The following is a 23,666-nucleotide window of genomic DNA, read 5'->3' as shown; positions in this document are numbered from 1 at the left end:
ATAGAATTACAAAATGTGGTACTTTGTTCTCAGGAAATGGTAGGGCACCCATGGTCTAGTTTCATGGCTATTTGTTTTTCTATCAGATTTCCAGGTTGTATGTAACTAAGCTATTCATTTTCATTCAATGAGAATAATTCTTCAAGAATATCTATAAGTTTTGGGATTTCACCTTTAGAATTTGGGGTGATATCAATGATCCACTCTTTAAACATTACAATGAAATAAAGAAGTTTAATATTTATTCCTTTCCATAATTTTTTGAAATGATTTTAAATGAAGGACATTTATTTCATAAAGGTTAGTAAAAGAGAAAGAACCATGGAAAGGAGGAGGAAAGAGAGCTATCGCTTACATAAAACAATTGGTTATATGATTTATTTTATTTTTGTATCCTGACTAACTACCACACAGTAAATATTTAATTATTGTAGGTAAATACAGTGGGACACTGTAAATACTTAACAATATTTGTAGAAACAAAGTTAGTGAATAGAAATAATGAGAATTGATAGTGTTAACTAAGGTTGAATGCAGGATCTTAACATAAGACTAAAGGTTTCCTATGCAGAATGGCACAATAGCAATTAAGGGCATTAGATAGGCCACATGGCAATTTATTTGCAGAGCTAGGGGTTAAACTGATTTATTATATTAAGGTAAGATAAGAATTATGTAATGAGAGAAAGAGAACTCTATCGAATCAGGGGTCTTGGCTTCAAATTCATTGTGAACTGGGATAGAGAGTGTGTTTGGCTCAAATGAATCCGTTGTCTATGCAGGAGACAAATCAAAGATCCTTATGCCAGGGGTTCAGATGCTGGATTCATTGTATGTAGTGTGCCTTTCTCTTTGGCATTAACACCATCAGATACAAAAGTACTATATGCAGAAGAATTAAAATATTTTGATGGGTTAAGAGCTCAAACAGTTCTCCAAAGAAAACTACAATGTCAAGAAAATATGTGATGTGCAAAAACGTTCAAGCTAACTTCATATATCCAACAAACTTTTTAAAGAATTGTGAACAAAAAAAACCAATGACTTTGTTTTTTGTCAATCAAAGTGGCATTAAAAAATAATATTAGCTAATTTGAATAAAGACAAAACACTTTCCTATTCTATTTTACGTGGGTAAAATGATAAAATCTTCCTGGGGTTATTTTGTGAGGTGTATTTAAAATCTTTAATATTTATATACCAATTGCCCTAAGTCCATGGGAATTTGTGCAAGAAAATAATCATAGATTTGTGCAAAGACGTATGTTCTTTTTCTCCTTTTTTGCTTTATTTTCCATATTTTCTACATTACTCTTATAATTTAGAAAAATGCTATTCAACAGGTGAAAAAAGCATACTTTGAAGACTCATTTTTTTCAAAAGGCATATATTCTTGGTTCTATGAATATGCCATGTTCTAAACTTAGCTGTTTATGAATTATATTACATATAGAGTGTCACATTAAAGTACATAAGACCTGAGGTCTCAGAACGATATTTATGATGATGATACTAATGATCAACAAAATGAAGAACAGACCAACATCCAAACAAAGAAAAAAGAACTGCCAATTCTGTTCCTTTTCTTATCCAGGGTCACTCTCATTAACTTTTGGGTAGCTTGTGAATTACCAGTTAAACGAATGTGTTTGTGTTATAATAACTAGGGACAAAAGTGCTACCCTTGGCCAAGAAATCAATGCCCAATGTTTTTAACAGCTGTATAAGGTGGCTGCTATTGAGACTATGATTCTATTCATAAGAACAATGACCTTTTATGATTTTCATGGCTGATTTTCTGTGTTGTTATTCTATTCTTATGACAAGAATTAACAAACTGTCTCACATACTCATTGTCCTTCTCTCTTACATGTACACCAAGGAGCCTGAAGATACGAGAAAATGCCTGTTACTCACAGACTGGTCTTCATTAATGGGGTCCTGGACACTCCCGCTGCACTGAGGGACCCATGGGGGGTCAAACATTGGGACGGATGGCATTCCAAGCACTGGCGAGGGCAGGGTGAAGTTTATACTGGGAGGTGGGATCTGTTAGTTGACATCAGAAAAATGAAGTCAGGTGAAAAATAAGCTAGAATGGGTCTGAAGTATAATTATGAAATAATATTATAGAGTACATGATGTTATACAGCATAGGATGAACATCTCTGGGTCTCAGCTTATTCATTAAAAAATGAAAGGTTTTAACTCTATGTTCTTTAGTTATGTTAATTACTCCATCCTCCAAAAAAACATCTATATGTATAGATACAGCAAAGTGTCTGAAAGTTTATACCCCAAATTTTTATGTTTACCTCTTGGGATGGTAGTGGGATCTTGAGGTTTATAGAACATTGATTTTCTTACTTTCCACTCTTCTCTATTTCAATTATTAAAACAAGAATTCATGCATATATGAGTTAGGTTTACTTACATAATCAGAGAGAAAAAAGAAGCATCTTTTGGGCCACACACCATGGATTTGAGGTTCAAGGATTTAAACAAGTCTTCGGTTAGTTTGCTAATCTAATTCCTATGGGGGAAGTATCCCTCACCTTAAAAATCTGCTGTGCTCCTTCCTCCATCCGGGGCCAGACCTGGTAGCGAAACCTCCAGAGTGTGTGGAACTTGAGAACAGCATTCAGCCTCTGTACAGTCTCTGGGTGGTGGAACTCTGACATCAACATGTCAGACACAGCCTCAGGGACTTTCACCGCACACAGCAGGAACATGGCAGCTAGAGACGGCCAACAATTTGTCAGCTACACATCTTTTAAATTTGGTTGGTTCTTGGGGATGGGGACAAGTGGGGAGCTATTCTTGTGTCTTGAAAATGACTCCTGAGCTAATGCAGCCAGGCCACCGGCATTGGCAAAAGCACATCTTATTTCAGCTGCTGGAAACCAAACATAATACTTTGTGCCATCCACAATCTTCCTATATCTGGTGAGGGCAGTGACTGTGTGGTATTTCAGTAGAATACCTCATTCCAAGCAAAGCTTCCTTTGGCTCACAGTGCAAAGCGAATGTGTGAGGAAGCAAATGAAAAAAAGGCAATTATATACCGAAATATCCTTTTTAGAAAATGATAAGAGTCATCTCATAGTAATCCAGGGACAGTATGTAAAAATGTCCATTAAAAACTGTCCCAGTTACATTATATTAAAAATAAAATCCACATTGTAGACTGTATTAGAAACATCTACCCTTCTGAGAGATAGAAAAGATTGAGAAGCCCAAAGAGATTTCATGAATCATGATACCATTGTTGTTTTTAATTTTGGGGAAAGCCAAATATCAATATGAGAAAGGTCAAGTGCCCTGATAAGTTACAAAGTTAATGAATAATGGTGCAGAAAAAGACACTGTAGCATGGATGAATGAGCCAGTGTCAATCATAAAAACATAATTTAAAAATCTCTCTTGTACTTTTTCCTGGATCATCAAAAAAATACTCAGACAATTGTGTTAGGGTAGCTAGGATTGAGTGCCGGGTCTGAAACCTCTCTGCTATGTGTCCTTAGGAGAACCTCTCAACTTCTCTCAGCCTCTGTTTCTTTAGGGTCAGAAGGTCAATGATGATGATGATGATGATGATGATAGCTGCCTCCAAATTTGTTGTCAAAATAAGATAAAATAATGTATGAGAAAGTGCTCTGTGACACGAGAAGTCTACACACTTCTAAAGCAGGTTTCATTTTTTAGAGACAATGTGGCATATGGGAGGGACATCTATGTGTGTGCAGTCAGAAGACCTAGGTTTGGTTTCCCAGCCCTGCTGATTCTGAACTGTGTGCACTTGGATAAGCCCTTTGAACCCTCTTAGTTGCAGTTTGCTCATCTATAAAATAGTGGTTTCAAGGATCCAGTAAGACAACTGGTGTGCTATAGTTAGTTCTATAAAAAATGTTAGCTACTGTGACCATTAGCTTTTGATTATACTTTTCTTTATCCTACTAGTTCCTTAAATCTCCACTCTGTCTCCTTCCATTACTTTTCTTCCAAGTGTGCTCTACTCTGTCTCAACTTTTAAACACCATGGTTGCTCTTTACATTATTGCAATTGGAGCTCTACCTCAATCTCTGTCCTGAAGCAATTTTCTGGTAATGATCACTAATCAGTAGACCCAGTGGTTTTGTTTGTTTGTTTGTTTGTTTTACAGCATTTGTTTCCTTTCAGTTTTTAACACCTTCATAAAAATCTCTCTGATGAGCTCTCCTCTTTGGCTTCCATGGTTTGAGGTTGAGTTTTTCTCCTACTTTTCTGGTCATTTTCCAGGGTATTCTGCTGGCTGCTCCTCTTCCTGTCTCTGAAGGTAGAGAAGGTCAATGGCTTAGTGCTCATCCTTCTGCTCTTTCCTCTCTAGATTCTTCCCTTGGAAATCTCATCCACTCTTACTGCTTCAGAGACCACATAGATCAGATTCCCCCCCAGTTTATCTCTACCTTTGACCTTTTCCTATTAGCTTTAATGTCACATCACTGGCTATATGTCGCCTTACTACTTCACTCATTGCTGCCACATTCGACTTGCTAACAACACATCCTCTATATATGACATTACTCATTGGCTCAGAACCCATGAGTGGTTTCCCACAGTTCAATGGAAAGTCCATACGTCCAAGTGTGTCTTTCAAGGTCTGTTACAATCTGAGTCCCACTCACTTATCTAATAATGGACTGGGGACTCCTCTACAAAAGCCACCCCAGTCTCAGTTCCTCTTCATGCTTTTCAAATAAGCCCCATGCATTTCCACAGCCCATGTGGCTTTGCATACACCATCTTCTTCTAGCTTTTATTAAAGCCCAGTCTACCTGTTCATATCTTCCATGAAAGTTTCCATGGCTGTCTCATATCTGGGGAGTGTGCCCTTCCCTACAGCTCTCCCTGAGAAACATGTGGTAGAGAAGCAAAAATCTAAGCTTTAATGTGAACAAAAATATTTTACAAGACATTTGTTGCAGTGTAGTATAAAAATCCAGAATAAACCTAAATTTCCATTAGTAGGTCCAGGTTAAATAAATTATTATGCCCATTCATTCAATGAAATATTTGGTAGCCATTAAAAAGAATGAGGTGAATTTATAAGCAGATGTTAAAAATGGTTTCCTAGGGAGTGCTTCTAACAACTTCTCATTGGGTGCTGCCCAATTTGAATTGGTTTTTGTTCAAATAAACTCTTCAAATTTTTAGTATACCCCAGTTTATCTTTTAACAGTTCTAGTGTCACAAGAGGCAACCAAAGGGGACCCTGATGGCCCCCAGGAGCAATGAGCAACCAGGTATAGGTACCTATGGAGCCCCTGAACTTGCTGCTTTCTTGCTACCTACCTTCAGAGGTTATGGGTAAGTCTCTTCCTGGTCCTGGATCCTAGCTCTGCAGCTTCTGCATTATGGGCTTATAGACTTTATTTGAGCATTTCTTTTTCTGTATTGGGTCTGGAAACTGGCCTGAGTTAGCCTGGGTCAGACTGGGTTCCAAGGACTGATTCAGATTTAGAAACTGGACTGGGTCTGGGGTCAGAAGTAAACTGGACTGGTCTAATATGAGGCCTCAGGTGAATAAAATTTTGTTTTAAGGCTGAACAAGTAAGGTTAACCTTACCAAAGATAGTCTTGAATCATGAAGCCACAGTGGATAACTTAATCATCTCAGATAAGCTCATTCATTTATGAAAGGCCCTAAAGAAAAAAGGGTCTCAGCCAGGCACTCACTATAATTGTTATTTGGGATGGCTCAGGATTTGGGGAGGGTAGTATGTTTTGCATCATCTCTGTCCCCTCTTGTGTCCATGGGGTTGTTCAGTAGTGCCAGAAATATTTACTATTTGTCTCAGATGAAACCTGAGAAATTATTCAAAAGGATTTATTTATTTATTTATTATTCATTCATTCATTCATTCATTCACTCATTCATTCAAGTAGCTCTATGGTCAGAAGTTGGCCAAACTGGAAATTGATATTCAGAGCTCCATAGAAACTTTTTCTTTTAGGGCTTCTCTCCTAAGTCAAAATGAAACTAAGAGCCCGGAGGGATAGAAACATTCTGAAGCCACTGTGGAAGGATTTACTAAAACATTCCAAAGAAACACAGCCATAAATCTAGAACATAGGAATCTTGATTTCCATCTTAGTTGATTTCCCAGATATAAAGAAGCAATTTGAGGATAATGTAGTTGGATGGCTGGGTAAGCATCTTGATGTTCAAATTACAAGATAGTTCTTTGAGGAATTAATAAATTATCTTCTACTTATCAAACAAAAACAGAAATGCAGCCCTAGAAACAAAGCATACTTATCTTCTCTACCAATCTCTAAACCCTATTCATCTCAAAAGGCTTTCAGATATTATAAGAAATGTGGATTTAGGGAACAAAAGCCCTTCTTGAATAAATTTACATCCTTTCTGTGTGCCTTTGAGATGTAAATGTTCTATCTGGTCTTCCCTAGAAACCTAGAGCCAAGTCGAAATGCAAACTTCAGGGAGGTGATTTTTATCAGGAAAAAAAAAAAAAAAAAGGAAACTACTTGAGAAATTAGGTGAATGAAAATCTTTAGTCTTTTCCACAAATATTGGTAAAAGAATTAGCCATCTGAGCAAGTAATCTTAACTTATTCTATCTGCCAGAAACACACTTTAGATCCAAATGTTTTTTCATAAACTAGTCAGTTTTGCATTATCACACCTGTCTCATGACAAAAATTTTAAAGCAAATGCTACAAGATCTCTGTGTCTGTCTATATATTTATGTATGTCTATGCATGTATGTTGCAGATGTGTGATATATTCCTACTCCAGATGATATTGCCAAAATTAATTTGTAAAGAACTCTATTTATTGGATTAAAGATAAATAAGCACTTATATAAATGAAATATACTCTCAGAAATATAGAAACTAAATGAAATGTTTTTCAAGTTCAAAAACAAACAAAAAACAGAACAAAATCTGAATGGTGTGAAAATAATTGTTTGAAGGCTTATAGAAAGGAATCTTTGAAAAGAAATTTTACATGTGGCTGGAATGGACGTATTTAAGTTTTTAAATAATGAGATTTTTTAAAATGTTTATTTATTTTTGAGAGAGACAGAAACAGAGTATGAGCGGGGGTGGGGCAGACAGAGAGGGAGACACAGAATCTAAGCAGGCTCCAGGATCTGAGCTGCCAGCACAGAGCCAGACGCGGAACTCGAACTCACAAACTCACAAACTGTGAGATCATGACCTGAGTTGAAGTCGGACGCTTAACTGACTGAGTCACCCAGGCGTCCCTAAATAATGAGTTTTAATATTAAAAACACACTGGTAAAAAAATTAGAATTTGGTTTTGTCTCACCAAAACAAAACAAAACAAAACAAAACAAAAAAAAAACCCAAACTTTTCGTGGACTATTAGTCAGCTTTTCATAAAAGATTGTGAAAAGTGTTTTTTTGTTTGTTTGTTTGTTTTTTACCTTTTGGATAATCTACCTGGAAAATGAAGATTTTATGCCTTGCCAAAATAATTTACTGTGCTTCATGTTGTCTGTATCAGGTCTTTAATAACTTAAAAAAACTCAATCCTTTTATTATTAAAAGAGCTAAATTTGGTTCACAACTATGTAACTTTCTGTATTTACCTTTAAAATCCATTGTGGCTTAAATAGATAATTAAGTATTATTTCATAATGATCTGAGATCCTACTTAGTCAAATGTTCAAACTTTTTGACATTTTGGCAACTTCCCAAAATCAAATTCTAAATGAAGTCTTTTTGATTTCAAAGTAACTTTGGGTTTTCCCAGAGGGTCTCTAGACAATCTCAAAGAATGTCTCTCACCTCTGAAGAGAGATGTTAAACTAATTAGGCTTATTTGGCATGTTAAATTATGTGGAAGCATTGTCAAGTAAGAAGTGTTAATAAACATTCTTAAGTTATATATGTATGGATATATGTTACCAATACAGGTATTCCAGAAACTGTTCAAAGTTTCTAGGAAGTTGTTAATACTCTCATGGTCCAATTATTATCCTAAATTATTGCATACCATAGAAATAACTCATTTTCTTTACCAAATGAACTCCCATCAGATCTTTAATCATGGCCACTTTCTAAAAGTCTTTTTGTCATTTGTAGACAGTTCCTGTTTTATTCTGATGCTTTGACAAAAAGCATCTTCAGAAAGATTCATGGTAAGATCATAAAACTGAACTGGTTAAGCATTTCCAGAACTAATGGAAAAACAATTCAAGTAGAACAAGAATTAATGATATGAGATTGAATGTACTGATGAGGATGATTAAAATTCCTTAATGTTTTATTTTTCCAGATTTAAAGATACTTTTTTCTCTTTTCTCTTAAGCTATCTATGACTTAATGGTAATTTTATAAACCATATTGAAATAAAACATTCACTTTTCTCATCACCTGATTCTTCCAGAATTCAGAAACTCATTGAGTATTCTTACTTTCATGACAATGTAATTATTTGCATAAGTTCAATAAGAACCTGCTTTTCATATAAGAGGGCACAACTGGAAACATTTGTTTTATCACTGAGACTTTGACTGGAATATTGTATTTGAGAATATGCATAAAATCAGATATGACCAGACAATTTTAAGGAAGTAAGGTTGACTTTATGGAGCCAATAACAGCTCATTGGAAAACTGGCCTGGTACCTTGCTTACAGGATTCCCTGCAACCTTACCAGGTGAGTAAGAAAGGTCATTTCTGGAAAGGCCCAGGAAACTCAAGATATCCTAGGGACCTCAAGAAGATTGAAATTCAGCCAAATCTATAGGTATTCCAGGTGAAGTCTCATATTGAGTTCTTCTCTTGGCTTCTCAGCCTGGAGAGGTTTTTATTTTTGTTTTTTCCTGATTTTTTTTAATGTTTTTTTATTTTTGAGACAGAGAGAGAGACAGAGCATGAGTTGGGGAGGGGAAGAGAGAGAGGCAGGCACAGAATCTGAAGCAGGCTCCAGGCTCTGAGCTGTCAGCAAGAGCCTGACATGGGGCTTGGACCCACAAACCATGAGATCATGACCTGAGCTGAAGTTGGACACCTAACCTACTGAGCCACCCAGGCACCCCTTGGAGAGTTTTTTAAAATCCAATCTATGAGTCTTATAAAAAGTTCCAGCAAAACAGATTTGAAATAAGCCTATATGTTCAATCACTATTCCTGCTGTACTTAGGTAAATAATAAGGTCACGTTTAATGAAACTAGATTTATTTTGCAAACAAATTAATTAGTCTTACAGTGATTATCTTTGATAGAAATGAACATGATTGTAAAGGAAAAATTATGTTGCAGTAAAAAATTGTAACACTTGTGAATATCAGATTCCAGTCCTGTTCATTGTCATTGAGGTTATTTATCTGTACACCCAACTAGATCTTGAATCTCCTATTTTCCTTAAATGTCTGGCCACCACTCCCAAACTAATGTTCCCCACTTTCTGACTTGGAATCACTAAGAACAAAAACTGTCCTTGAATGTCCTTGGAAGGGACCATACCAGTTCCTCTTTACTACCCAGATGGCGGCCAAACTTCAGGGACTTGAATGGTAGGTCTACATCCTTCATGAGAGAGTTTCTCTAAACTCTTGGAACTAACCTTAAAATTGACTAGGGAGCTTCCTCCTCGGATACAGATTGCATTTTGGGGACAGCTTTCTCAAGATCGCAGATCAAGATCATCATCTCCAATATTAAACTGTTACTCCTTTTGCCTTTTTGCTACTTGCTTTTTTCTGTTAATGAACAGGAAAGACAGTGCTTGTCAGCCCTGACAACTATGGCTACATCTACTGCTAAGGCCATAGCTGTACAACAAAATCTCTGTATTTTCCTGGTAAGGTGGTTTCAGATAATAAAATTGCCTCAGATTACTTATTGGCTAAACACAGAAACTTCTGTGCCATGATAAAATAGCCCTTGCTGCACCTGGCTCAAAACATCTGGCATTGTAGCAAATACAAGAAATTAACAAATAAGCCACTTGGCTAAAAACAGGTACATTAACTGATACCAACTAGTTTGGGTCATGGAGACCCTGGCTGAGGAGCACCCTTCAGTCTCTTGGCATTATACTCCTAATAGTTATCATTATAGTCTCCCTGGTGTGCTATGTTCTCTCAGTGTTCTTAAATGCACGGTCACAGCATCAACCATATATTACATGGTCTCACTTGTTCAGAAGAGCAGAAAGAAGATGAACAAAGAGGGGAATAGTAAAAACGATTGTTTTATGGATCTGACATCATAACCTATGAGTTTCACAATGAAATAAGAGCAACTTAACTCTGATCTGACTGAGGGTAGCACTAATACCAAATTTTTGGATCTCTCATATATGAGAGGATGACCACAAGGGGAAATTTGTTCATTAAACAAGGAGGCCATTAGAATGATGTGGCACTAATCCTGCAGTGACCTATGTAAGCCAGCAAGAATCTAAGCCTGTAAGTGCCTTAAGGTTACAAATCATAAAGCTAAAAGCGATAAAAGCCAACTAGGCTTTTAGCTATAGCCAGTCAATAATTGCCTTACTTTGCTTCTGTCCTTTTTCTTTAAAAAAATTTTTTAATGTTTATTTTTGAGAGAGAGAGAGAGGACAGAGTGTGAGCAGGGGAGGAGCAGACAGATTAGGAGACAAAGATTCTGAAGCAGGCTCTAGGCTCTGAGCTGTCAGCACATAGCTCGATATGGGGTTTGAACCTATGAACTGCGAGATCATGACCTGAGCTGAAGTTGGATGCTCAACAGATCGAGCCACCCAGGTGGCCCACCTTTTTCTATAAAAAGCTCCCTGAGCTCCTGTTGGTAAAGCACTCCCAGTTTGGTGCTGCCTGATTTGAATAGATTTTTCTTCAAATAAATTCTTAAAAAAAATCTTCTAGATATAAAAGAAAAATGGAAAGTTCAAAAGTCTTTATGATATGTCTTATTTGTGTGAAAGAGAAAACATAACATATACATTGGTACTTAGGTATCTATCTATCTATCTAGATATATATATGCATATATATCTGTATATATAGATATATATACAGATATATATACATATATACATATATATCTATATAGATATATATATGTATATATATATCTATATAGATATATATAGTGTACCCTAGCAGGACTCCTGAAAAACTTAAAAATTGTCACTTCTGGGGAAGAGACTGAGAGTCATGAGGAAGAGATACTTTTAGCTTCATACACTTACGTATTATTTGAGATTTTACCATGTACATTATGGAATTAAAACAACTATATAAAACCAAAAGAATATGTACAAAAAGTGGAAAAAACATGAAAACCCCCCATTTTGCATGTCCTTTTTACTAGCTGTGTGTCTTTGGCTATGTCACCCACATTTCAACCAATCTGTTTCGATATTGTCATTTGGACATAAAATATTACTTGTATCGATTTAGTGAAGTTAATGATGATGGCTCACGGTAAATCTGGGAGATCACAACACACAAAAAGAAGTTTCTCTTTTTGTGAAGCACGGCGGAAATGCAGGTTCTGGGGAAAATCACTCTTTGTAATTTGGTAAGGCCACAGAGAGCCACACTGCTCTTGTGCAGTCTACGGGGTAAACGTAAAGGGTGGGTGGCACCTCAGCCTCCCTCCCTGTAGTGCACAGTTCTGTCTCGAGTTCTAGCAATTGCTCTGGGTCTGACCTTGGAATGAAAGGGAGTGGATATGCGTCTCAGTTAAACACCCAGGATGAGTGGCAAGCAGGGTCCCGGGTGCTCTGTCTTTACCTGCCGCCCCTGCCATGTGCTCATCCATGCTGAGCAGAAGCTCCCAGGCAGCTGGCTGGATGTCTCCGTACATCTCCTCTGTCAGAATCGGTGCTGCCTTGATTAGCAGAGATAAAGGGGCAGGAGACAGGCTCATCACCTGGGAAGAGATGGAAGTCACGTCTTAAAATCTTCGAAGACACTGATTGCTGCACTCCTCTTGGAACCTACGTGCCGCGTCCCTTCTCTGCTTTCCTTAAATGACTGTAAAATCCTTCCTAAAATGGGAGCATATTTATTGGCATGGTGTATAATAAGCTTTATACCTCATTAGTTGATTATAATTACAAAACGACACGCTACTTTTAAAATGCTTTCACCGCAAAAACTATTCTGCAGCCACCTAAGAAATAAGCTGTAGGATGAGCTCTATGAGAAAAGCCAGTACATCTTTGTGTTAAAAGTGCTGATGGGCTTTCAAAGCGTCCTATTTTCCTTTCTCTTAGGACTTGAGGTCCACTGAAGACAGTGAGCAGCCTCTAATTTACAAAGGAGTTCCATTCAGAACGTCAGTTTTCTAAGCCAGTAACTGTGGATGACATTTTCCCTTTAAAACATTGTGTACTGTAGTTAATGCCCCAGATTGGGCCACAAAAACCATATTGAATCCATTATTTCAGATACTTTAGGTGATAAATGTAGGTTCTGGACAGTCTAGGCCTTTAACCGTTTTAAATACTTTCCAAAAACACAAGTTGTTTTTCTTCCCTCCCTGCCACCCGCCCCCCCCCCCCCCGACCCCTGCTGCCTGACTCGGGAATACACGTAACGATTTAGAGTTTAGGGTTTAGGCTATAATAACAATATAACAATGTGTCAAGCACTGGATAAGTAGTTAAGTGTACTACCTCTTTTAATCCAGGCAATAATCCCTTGAGACGGGTCTAGTGTTATAATCCCCCTATTATGGATAAGGCAAATAAGACCAAGAGACATTGAACAACTTGCCCAAGGTCCCAGAGCCAGAGTGGCAGATGCGGGATTTGAACCCAGAAAATCACATCCTCAGAGCTGTGAGCATGGCTACCACACGCTGGTGGGGGATTAGCTCCATGGAGTGGGGTGAGTGAGAGGAGACATGTTCCAGCCACGCTCCCCAAGCCGGGGCTCTGTGGAAGCTCGCTGGCTAACGAGAAGGGATTTTTTTTCCTGCAATTTCCTGCAATAGAGACCCACCAATTAAAGGGGTCTCTATGCTAACACTGTGCCAACTGGCCCCGTCGGTCTCAAGCATTAGTAAAAAGGATATTTGGTGCCCTCCTCCCCCATGACTGCTCCATGAATGTTTCTGATCCAGATGTCAATACCTGCAGTCTGATGTATTTCAGCATTCCAGAGTCCTTTTTCCCTTCCAGGTTGGCATCAGAAACTCTCTTCTTCAGAGAAGGTGTCCTCAGGCATGACTTCTCTGAGCACTGCAAAGAACAGGAGATCAGTGACAAAGAGTGTCACATCCTCTCAAGGCCAACAGTGCTGTTTTCCCCCAGTCTCCAAACAACCATCTTCTTCTTTTTTTCTTATTTATATTTTTAAAATGCTTTTATTTATTTTTTGAGAGAGCAGAGTATAAGTGGGGGAGGGGCAGAGAGAGAGGGACAGAGGATCTGAAGCAGGCTCTGCACTGACAGGCTGACAGCAGTGAGTCTGATGTGGGGCTTGAACTCACAACCTGTGAGATCATGAACTGAGCCAAAGTCAGACACTCAACCAACTGAGCCACCCAGGCACCCCAGAACTATCTTCTTCTAGCGGGGGGGGGGGGCAGTTTAGGCCTTTTTGGAGGCCCACACTTTCTGAAACTGATGAAAACAGCTCATTTTGGTATGAAAGAGAGCTCAGAGATAGTTAGCTACAAGCTCCTCTTTTGCCACAGAGGCCCAGAGAAGTGGAATAACTTGACCAGTTACAAAACTGGCCATTAGCGGAATTAAAACAAGACAAGGATCTGCTGACTTCCATCTCAGGACCCATTGCATCCCAGAAAGCTGTTTAAAACCACAAATCTTAAAAAAAAAAAAATCAGTTAAAACTTAATAGCTCTTTTCAGTTAAAACTTAATAGCTCTTTTACGGGGTTGGATGTTACAAGGTGGCCATTTGGTCACGGAAGAAAGAACGTATTTCATAAAGGAGTGTTGGGAAGTAAGAAATAGACTCATCAAGGAAGTATAAGTCCACAGCATTTATTATCTAGGCCTGAACTGTAAGGTAAAATGATTTCTTTAAAAATCCAAACTCATTTGAAAAACAAAAGCAAAAACCACACTCGCCTATGGGAGGCAGCAACTCTTCTTTCAAATTGTCTCCTCAACCAGGGTACCAAATAAAATGGACTCATCTGCATAAACACGGAGGAGGCAGTTCTCTGACTCTCTGAATGCCGAGGGATGGAGTGGACAGAGCAGCTGGGAGAATGATCGTTCTTAATGGTGACAGGCTCTTGCTTATTTATACTGAGTCTTGATCACTCCTCATTTTGCACCCTGGGCTGTGCAAGAGGGAATCCATCCTTCTACACGGAACAAACGCTCATTTGTTTTTCCACAGCCATGTCAATGAAACGCTTTCTCCCTCCATGCTGGGGGAAAGAACTGAGCTCCTCAAGAATTTTTGAGCAGAACTGCACAGTGTTAGAGATGGAGATATTTGAAAGAAAGGACATATCTAAAAGTACCTGCATATTCCAAGAAAGTATTTCAAAGCTCTGACATAAACACCTTAGACAATGCATCTGGTGTGTGACTAGTAAGGAATGAACTTTTAGAATGAATCTACTTCGAAACAAATGAACCAGAGCTCTTGCTCTGTTTTCTAAATATAAAAACACGGGGGCACATACTTGGGAACACATCTCATTTGAGGAGATAAATCTGGCATTGCGTTTTTTCCTGTAAATGTAAAAACAACATACAGTAATATACATGCTTGTTTTATAATTTAGAAACTGTTCTAAAATCATATGGCAGTAACTTACCATATAAATATAGGGGTTTATTTGACTTCCTGTTTTAAAAATTCAAGGTATTTTAAAAGTGATGTCTCTCTTTTATTCTTTCTATTTACAAAACTATACATGTAAATTGTAGAACATCTGGAAAACACAGAAAAACTTGGAAGAAGAAAAGAATATGTCTATGATCCCTAATCCAATGATGCCCATTATTTTGTTCCTTTCAGCTTTTTTATACTCTGTGCCTCTTAACACAGTGGTGAGCAGGTTATGTATGTGACATACAAGTTTAAACATTTCATTTTATCAGGATCTTATAATGAATATTTCCCTAGGTCATTACAATTATTTTAAAATATGATTTTCAAAGTTTTTTTGTTTTTTTTATTTTTATTTTTATTTTTTTTAATTTTTTTTTTCAACGTTTATTTATTTTTGGGACAGAGAGAGACAGAGCATGAATGGGGGAGGAGCAGAGAGAGAGGGAGACACAGAATCGGAAACAGGCTCCAGGCTCTGAGCCATCAGCCCAGAGCCTGACGCGGGGCTCGAACTCCCGGACCGCGAGATCGTGACCTGGCTGAAGTCGGACGCTTAACCGACTGCGCCACCCAGGCGCCCCATGATTTTCAAAGTTTATTAATAGTTCACCCCTTTCTCCTCTGGCCGGACATTTTGTCTTTTTCAGGGTTACTTTTGAATTTCCTTCTTGATTAAATTATATGTTTTTTAATCAGGCAGATACCAGCTTAGAATAAAAAGGGTGAACATTCATGTTTGCCTCTGACACTCTGGTAAATGTAGGATTCTGTTTAATCCTATTAACTAGGGACAGAAGGTATATGTCAAGCTTCTCAGATCTCAAACATTTAATATTCTGGCATGCTTCCCTAGGAAGTATGGTGTATTCTGGTGCCTCATCATAGTTAGGATGCTTGTTTTAGAGGAAAGGGAAGGTAATTAGAAGGGCTTTCAGACTAAGGTGATGGGCTAGGCATTCTTCCCACATGACTTGTTGAGGTTTGAAATGTAGGTATTGAAGATGGGTACTTGTGTGATAAGTACTTGGTATGTACCCAACTCTCTCTACTGGTGTGACCCCTAACTCAGACCGACAAGGCTATCATCAGTGGCTTTTTAGATTTAGTAACTTGATGTAAAACTTGGTTAGAAGAGAGCTAGGAGCTAGATGGAGCAGGAGACTAGTTCTGAAGGCATCTATTGGTTGTTGGTGTTTCACGGAAGAGTAAGAAATTTCACTGGACTGTGAGTTGCATATGCTCGTTGGAATTACACATCCAACTGGGACCTGTAAAGAAACCCGAGACTGTAATCCAAGACCAAAGGACAGAATGTATCACTAATAGAGGATGGCACTCATTGTTGACTCAATCTACCCAAGGGAGATATGGTCAATGGGAGGCAGCTAGACAGCCCCATGAGATGTCAGGGATCCTGGGGCATGCTTGCTGTGGCATGGCATAGATCTTGGACCACTGCCATTTTCTTCTCTCTGTGTGTCTTGGGATATATATTCACCATATTTGGCTCTGGGACTTCTCTCCTCATTCTGACCATTATTGGTTAAAGTTGCAATGCAAAACCAATTATTTGACTGGCCACAGGTTTATCCCTTGGGATGTTTGGATCACAAAGAGGAGGAGTTGAGCCCACCAAATTCCTGTCCTAGGGAATTAAGGGGCACAGAGTCTGATTCATGTGGTGACGGTTGCTGGGGCTGAGAAATGATAATGCAACCTGGAGATTTTCAGGTTATACACAAGATGAATAAACATGAGGAGCAGGTCAGGGGACAGAGATGGGTGAGCAGGTGGAGATACGAAAAAAGCAGAGATGAGACACTATATCCATTCTGATAGGGACCACAGCTTTCTCATTCCTCTGAGGCTCAGCTATTTCCTGGTCTGTCCCTGGTTTCATGAGATTCTGCTGTGCCCCTTGGAGAAACTCTAATTATTTGAATAAGTTTCAGGGAGATTCTTCCAATAAAAGATTATTGACCAGAGAGGCATAATACTTCATTACTTTAAGTAAAAAATGTACTTATTCATTTAATAATTCAAGACTGCTTATTAAGAATTAGCCATATGCCAGGAACTGAGCTAACTTTTGGGGATATGCTGAGGAGCAAAACTCCCTTGGTGCTTGCCTTCACGGAGAGTATATCTCACTCGGAGGGACAGATAGCAAGCAAGGAAACAAATGAAAAATCATAGTAAGCACAAATGCCACGAATGATGATTTGCTATGGAAATAATGGGGTATTTAAAACCAAAGAAAATTGGAGCCAGTCTACCAAGATCTCTGGGAAAGAGATCTTCCCAGAAACATGTTTCATGATGAGAGAAGTCCAATTATTTCCCTAAAGATAACCAAGACCTTGTGCCTCACACATCTTTGACACATGAGTATGAATGGGAAGACATTCTGGCAGATGAAGTCAAGGCCCAGGGTCTGCTCTTGGTCTCAACAATAGTCTCTTCCACAGCTTTGGAAAAACATTAGTCCTGCAGGAAATCAGTTGGCCTCTTGCTACTTTCATTGGCTTTGCAGAATTTACTGATGCTGCGCCCTTTCTTTTTTGGGCATGTATCACTTTTTACAGCCCTTTCCTTTCTGGCTGAAAGGAAAAGAAAATTTTTGTTTTATCTACTCCTTTTTTTCATCGGCAAGCACTAATTCAACATTTACTCTGTCCAAAACATAGCATTGGACAAGATACATATATGTAGGAAAGTCAAAGAATTCTTTGGTGAAGGTAATATATATATATATAGTTTATAAAAACCTCCTAAGCTTGGAAGTGCACTAAAATAGACTAGCAGGATGTACAGTGACTCTCTGAGCATTGAAATGTAGATTAGCAGATTGATCAGAGTTACATGCGTTACAAAATGTACTAGCTGCCACAAATATATTCTGTGATAAAAACCAATTTAAAAGGAAACAGGAATGAAATATCAATTGCTCATAAGGTTCAATTTTAATCAGAATCACTGCTTTTATTCTTGATTTACTGCCTACTCTGTTTTCATCTTGACCCTAGAAATGTGGGCATTGTTCGATAATGTGACAGATTCAGCACAGGAAATGGAAACATCAGGAGGGAACAAAAAAGAGCTTGCACAGGAGGCTGGCATTTTGAAAATAAAATGTTTATCACAGCAGACTCAATATATTTTTTTTCAGCTCTTCACCTGCATTACTAATTTAAATATGTTAAGATTAGAGGACACCTAACTCCTGCTTTACATTCTCTTCCTCTTTCCCAAAATGTGAGCATCATCTAAGGTTGGTAAGACTCTTCTGCTTCAGGCCAGCATCCTTGTCGGGCCTGAGGTAAAGGGCACTCATGAACTAGAGAGCCCACTCAGCCATTCAGTATTTGTTGTCTCTGTGCTGTAGGAGAAATCTAGTACGTACCACATGGGATACAAAGTGTATAAGACTGCCAATTTTCCAGAACTTTCTAATTAAGTGGCAGAGGAGAAATGGGTATATAAAGAGCCCCATTTTGTAGGCAGAGTGATCTTTTTGTTTTTTTAATTTTTTAAAATTTATTTTGGGGCGCCTGGGTGGCTCAGTCGGTTGGGCGTCCAACTTCAGCCAGGTCACGATCTCGCGGTCCGTGAGTTCGAGCCCCACGTCAGGCTCTGGGCTGATGGCTCAGAGCCTGGAGCCTGCTTCTGATTCTGTATCTCCCTCTCTCTCTGCCCCTCCCCCATTCATGCTCTGTCTCTCTCTGTCTCAAAAACGAATAAAGATTAAAAAAAAAATTAAAAAAAAAATTTATTTTGAGAGAGACAGAGTGAGGGGGGTGGGCAGAGAGAGAGGGAGGGAGAGGATCCCAAGCAGGCTCCACAGTGTGAGTGCTGAGCCCAACACAGGGCTTGAACCCATGAACCATGAGATCATGACCTGAGCCAAAACCAAGAGTCAGACGCCTAACTGACTGAGCCACCCAGGTGCCCCAGGAAGAGTGATCTTAAAATTCTCAGAGTCTGATGCTACGCATGGGATAAAGACTAAAGTCCTTCCCAGAGCCTGGGTGGCCCCATGTTGTCTGATCTGCCTGTGCTGCATGCACGGAAGTCCCCTGTGTTCCAGCCACGGTCCTTTGTACTCCTCTTCTCTCAGGTTGGAAAATTCCATATTCAGTTAATATTCATGCATCCTTCAGTCAAAGCTCACTCGTTACTCTTCTTTCCCTTAACAAGTTTAAAGTCTTGTTCATAAGCTGTCTCAGCACAGTGTGTTTCTTTTTCCTTGCACTTACTGCTGTTGCAGTTTTATAGCAATTTGAGATGTTTATTTGATTAATGTTTGTCTTTCCAACTAGACTGAGTGTATCATATGAAGACAGGGGCCATATTGCTTTTGCCCATTATTACACACAGCACATAAAATGGACCCAGCATGTCCATAGTTTCTTTAAAAATTTGAAGGTACACATGGATGGATGGATGGATGGATGGATGGATGGATGGATGGATGAATTAATGAATGAATAATTGAATGAAAAATGAGAAAAGCACAAGTAAAATGCCATTGTAACTTAGAGAAAGGAGGGAATGAAAATAACATTAATTATCCACTATCGTATGCCCTGTGGTTAACTCTAGGAAGATCATAAATGATTTCAAGGAGGCGGTGAAATTTGAATTGGATCTTGAAGGATGTTTGAGTTTGGCCACATATGTATTACAGGTGAAGGTATCGTTGGAGCAGTAAGAAATCTCAAAGTGTGTATGATGAACAGTGAACATTGATTTACATTAGTATATTTTTGCAACGTCCAACATATATGGTTTTCTCCTAAAACTAAGGGAGTTTTTATATGAAGGAGAACTTAACCTAAATAAAAATACATATACATAACTATGTACATACATACAGATACAAATATATGTATAGGTGTATATTTTTCTTTTTATAACATCATTAACAGTTTATGTAGTTACCCACATTGATCTAGTCCCCCCATGATCTTCCCCCAGAAGTTTGAATACGTAGTTTGAATACGATGAAATACAATAGAGTCTAGTAAAAAAAGCTCTGGATTTGATATTCCATATTTCTAAATTAAAGTGTAGCTGAATATGTTATAGATGTGAGCTGAGACAATCCCATCCTTCTGAGCCTCAACTTTTTCATCTGTAAAATAGGGAGAACAGCATCTCCTGCACAAGGTTTGTAAGAATCAAAAAGCACTCTATCAATGATATATACCTGCATTATAGCCTCACATATATGTTTTGAAAAAAAAATACTGGAATATCACATCCCAGAAGGCAAATAGCACACTTATAAGATGTATGAAATACAGATTTTTTTTCTCTAGGATCTTTTGTATTACCCCAAATTTCTTCAGTGAAGTGTAAAATAATTTAAAAAATTCCTTTGCAAAAATTCCTTTGCATTACAAAGCGCTACATGCATGACCCAACTGTGAATTTTTTGTTATTGCTCATATTCTCTAGTTGTTTGATTTATATTTTACCATCCCCCAGTCCACCAAACCTGGTTTGCAAACTCCTTAGTAGAAAGATCCTGTGTTCCTACTTATTTATTTTTTATTTCTTCCAGAATATCTGGTCTCATATTGTGCCAACAGCAGGTGCACAATGAATGCTCACTGAAATGAATAGGTATTATACCAAAACCTCTTTGTAAAACCACTTGTGAGGAGCAGCTGCTGGGGCAGCCAGAGGCACTCAGTCAGGCATCTTGGCCATCACGCCTGTTCAGGGGCAGGTGGGTGACTCGGGGCCTCCCTGGCAGGGGCACGGCAGCCCTGGTCACTGTCTTCATCTTTTGCCAGCTCAGCTGCTCAGTGTACTTGTCAGGAAAGTGCAGCTCAATGTTTAGAAAATGTAATAGTTTCTTAAAGGAATTTCCTGTAGTCTGATTTGACCAGATTACTCAATTATTTATCTGTAAATAGTTGGACCATTTATTACTTATTTCTTAATACATAACTGTATCAGTTTCCTGTTAACCGCTGCAACAAATCACTACAAACTTCATGGCATAAAACAATAAATATTATCTTACGGTTCTCGAGGTCAGATCTATAATGGATTGGCAGGGCTGTGTTCTTTCTGGAGGCTCTAGGGAATCATCCATTTCTTTGTCTTTTCTGGCTTCTAGAGGCTGCCCCGTTCTGTGGCTCATGGCCCTGCATCACTCTGACCTCTGCTTCTGTTGTCACACCTCCTTTTCTGACTCTGACTCTCTTATCTCCTTTTTTCACTTATAAAGACCCTTATGATGACAATGAACCCACCTGGGTATTCAGGACAATTTCCCCCATTAAAAGATTCCTAATTTATTCACATTGGCAAAATTGTTTTGCCACATAAGGTAACTTATTCATAGGTTCTAGAAACTAGAATGCAGGCATCCTTGGGGGTCATTATTCTATCACCATAATGTACCCATCACCACCACTCATACAAGTTCATATTTGTTCACAGAAGTAAAACAAAACCTGGGAAAAGATTCCATGTTGGCTCATAGACATGAACACTAAGCACTTGTCTTTTCTCGCTCATCTTCTGTCTTTGCTGAAAATCACACAGGTCTGTAACCTGCTTTATACAACTGCCATGGTCTGACATTTGTATTTCCAGAGAAAAGATTGCAGGACATCATTTTCCCTACAATAGGCATATTCTCAGGTGACCATTCACTTACCTCTTTCTGTCTCTTGCCCCGGAGAGCCACATTGCTGATGTTGTTACTCTCCCGGAGGGAGTCCACAGTGTCTCCATAGAGCAGCTTGATGGCCCTGACCAGCCGGGCACAGGAGCGGCTGTGGTGCAGGTAGCAGTGAGGGTGGCAGTAGTCAACATGGGTGCAGATGAAGCTTTGCTGATTGCACAGCAAGATCATGACCTGGAACACAGACATCACTCAGACTCAACCAGGAAATCGGGGTTGAAACCACAGTAAGTTACCAATTCCCACGAGAAAGCAAAGAGTTACAAGCCTTTATGCACTTGGCTTCTTTGATTTCTCCATTCACACTTGATAGAAAGATCTTTTCGAAACAGTAAAAGGTTAAGTGACATTGAAAAACCAATTATTGTGGAGTATATGATTTCCAAATATCTTCAAATGAAGATTCTAAACTTGAAACACACTAGTTTTTCAGCTCTTATGTTGTGGACGGAGCCAGATTAAACAGTATAAACTTGTGAGAAATTTTGTGCCAAAGGATTTGGCTGGCCTTTGACAGCTGTGGGATGTCTTTAACCCCAGCCTGCCAATGTGGAATTGAAAACACTTCTGCATCTTCTACCTTGGCCTATAACCTTCAACTGAGCCTGAACCTGACTATAGAGCTTCATTTCTTCTCTCTATAAATTAATTTTTCTTTCGCTTTTGGGCTATTCTAGCTCTTGTGCCTTGATCTGGCTTAAATCCTCACATCACCTGGACTTCCCAAGTAGGGTTCCAGAAAAGAACTCAGTTGTTTTAAAGGATATGGTTATATTAAGATAAGGAACAAAGGTCTCTGAGTTTGTAACTTCTTAAGTTGCCTTTCTAAAAAGGCAATAGCATTCCTACGTGCACAAGGCTAGTTAAATATGCATAGAGTAATCTTCCGAATGCTTCTATCCTTCATAAAACCAGTTCCCGCCCCAACACCTAACCTGTGAGAGACCATGTGCCATATGGGTTGGAGAATATTAAGTAAGTCCATATGGACAAGGCCAATCAAACCTACCAGGTAGGGCTGCCACACATTTCCTCAGGAATGAGCGGCCCTGCTTACTCAAACTCAGATAACAATATCTCACATTCCTCAAAGTTAAAAAAAAAATAGGTGTTGCCTGAACAGAATATCCAGATTTCTCTCGAGATTCACTTAACACTCCTGATATTCCTGTTTATACTGGTACAAAGCAGGGCACATATAAGAATTGTAAGGTTCCCCTTGTTATTCTCAAATCTGGCTGTTAAAGAGAAATACCAAGAAATTCAAGCAACAACAACAAAAACCAAATAAACACACAAATGGACTTTTGCTTAGGAGATTCTGATTCAGTATAGAATTTCTAGGAGGTGACCTAGAAATCTGTAGTTTGAAAATTATGCTCAGGGATGTCTTTTTGATAGATATATTTCTAAGGTAGTCCCCAAGGATCCCACCTTCTGGTATTAGTGCCTTTGTGAAACCTCCTCCTGTGGAGTATGGGCTGGCCTAGTGACTTGCTTCTAACCAACAGAATGTAGCAAAGAGGATCAGATGTTACTTCTGTAATTAGATTGTGTAAAATAGTGACTTGTCTCTCGTTACCAGACTCTCCTTTACTGGCTTTGACAGAGCAAGTTGCCATGTTGGAAAGGTTCATATGGCAAGGAATGAGGGTGGTCTTTGGCCAACAGCCAGGTGGGAACTGAGGCCTTCAATGAAACAGTCCTTTAGTAACTGAAATTCTACCAATAATCGTGTGGGCTTGGAAACAAACTCTTTCCCAGTGAAGCCTTCAGATAAGACCCCACTCCTGGCCAATACTTTGATTGCAATCTTGTGAGAGAGCATGAAGCAGAGGACCCAGCTAAACTGTGCCAGGATTCCTGGCCCATAGAAACTATAAGCTAATAACTGTGTGTTATTTAACACACACACACACACGCACACACACACACACATATTAATACATATATTTGAATATATATATTTGAATGCCTGAGATTGCATTTAATACAGTGAGGCAGTCAGGACCTGAAAGGCAAGATGTGGAAAGGGCATTTACTGAGGTGAGCACAATATGGGCACATGCCACATTTTCCTTCAGGCATAAGTGGCCAAGAAGCCAGGCAAAGCTTTAGGCAATTTCACAAGAGCTGGGAGATAAAAACTGGAGTTCAGAATTGCCAAAAGGAAG

General features: G+C 38.8%; 1 protein-coding gene across 7 annotated transcripts in view; it reads right to left on the bottom strand.

Moving 5' to 3' along the window:
• The window catches only part of UNC80 (unc-80 subunit of NALCN channel complex), a 228,938-nt gene that overhangs the window by 84,062 nt on the left and 121,210 nt on the right, over positions 1-23,666 (bottom strand). For all 7 annotated transcript variants that reach the window (XM_086719512.1, XM_086719513.1, XM_086719516.1 and 4 more), the window contains 5 exons: positions 21,466-21,666; positions 13,107-13,214; positions 11,761-11,899; positions 2,556-2,737; positions 1,918-2,049 (listed from right to left, as the gene is read on the bottom strand). In XM_086719512.1, coding sequence (XP_086575638.1) covers positions 1,918-2,049; positions 2,556-2,737; positions 11,761-11,899; positions 13,107-13,214; positions 21,466-21,666 — 762 coding nt within the window. The remainder of the gene's footprint in view (positions 1-1,917; positions 2,050-2,555; positions 2,738-11,760; positions 11,900-13,106; positions 13,215-21,465; positions 21,667-23,666) is intronic.

Source organism: Puma concolor, chromosome C1, assembly GCF_028749965.1.
Source record: "Puma concolor isolate L17-30 chromosome C1, mPumCon1.1.hap2, whole genome shotgun sequence".
NCBI lineage: Eukaryota > Metazoa > Chordata > Mammalia > Carnivora > Felidae > Puma > Puma concolor.
This window is presented reverse-complemented; position numbering and strand designations above follow the sequence as displayed.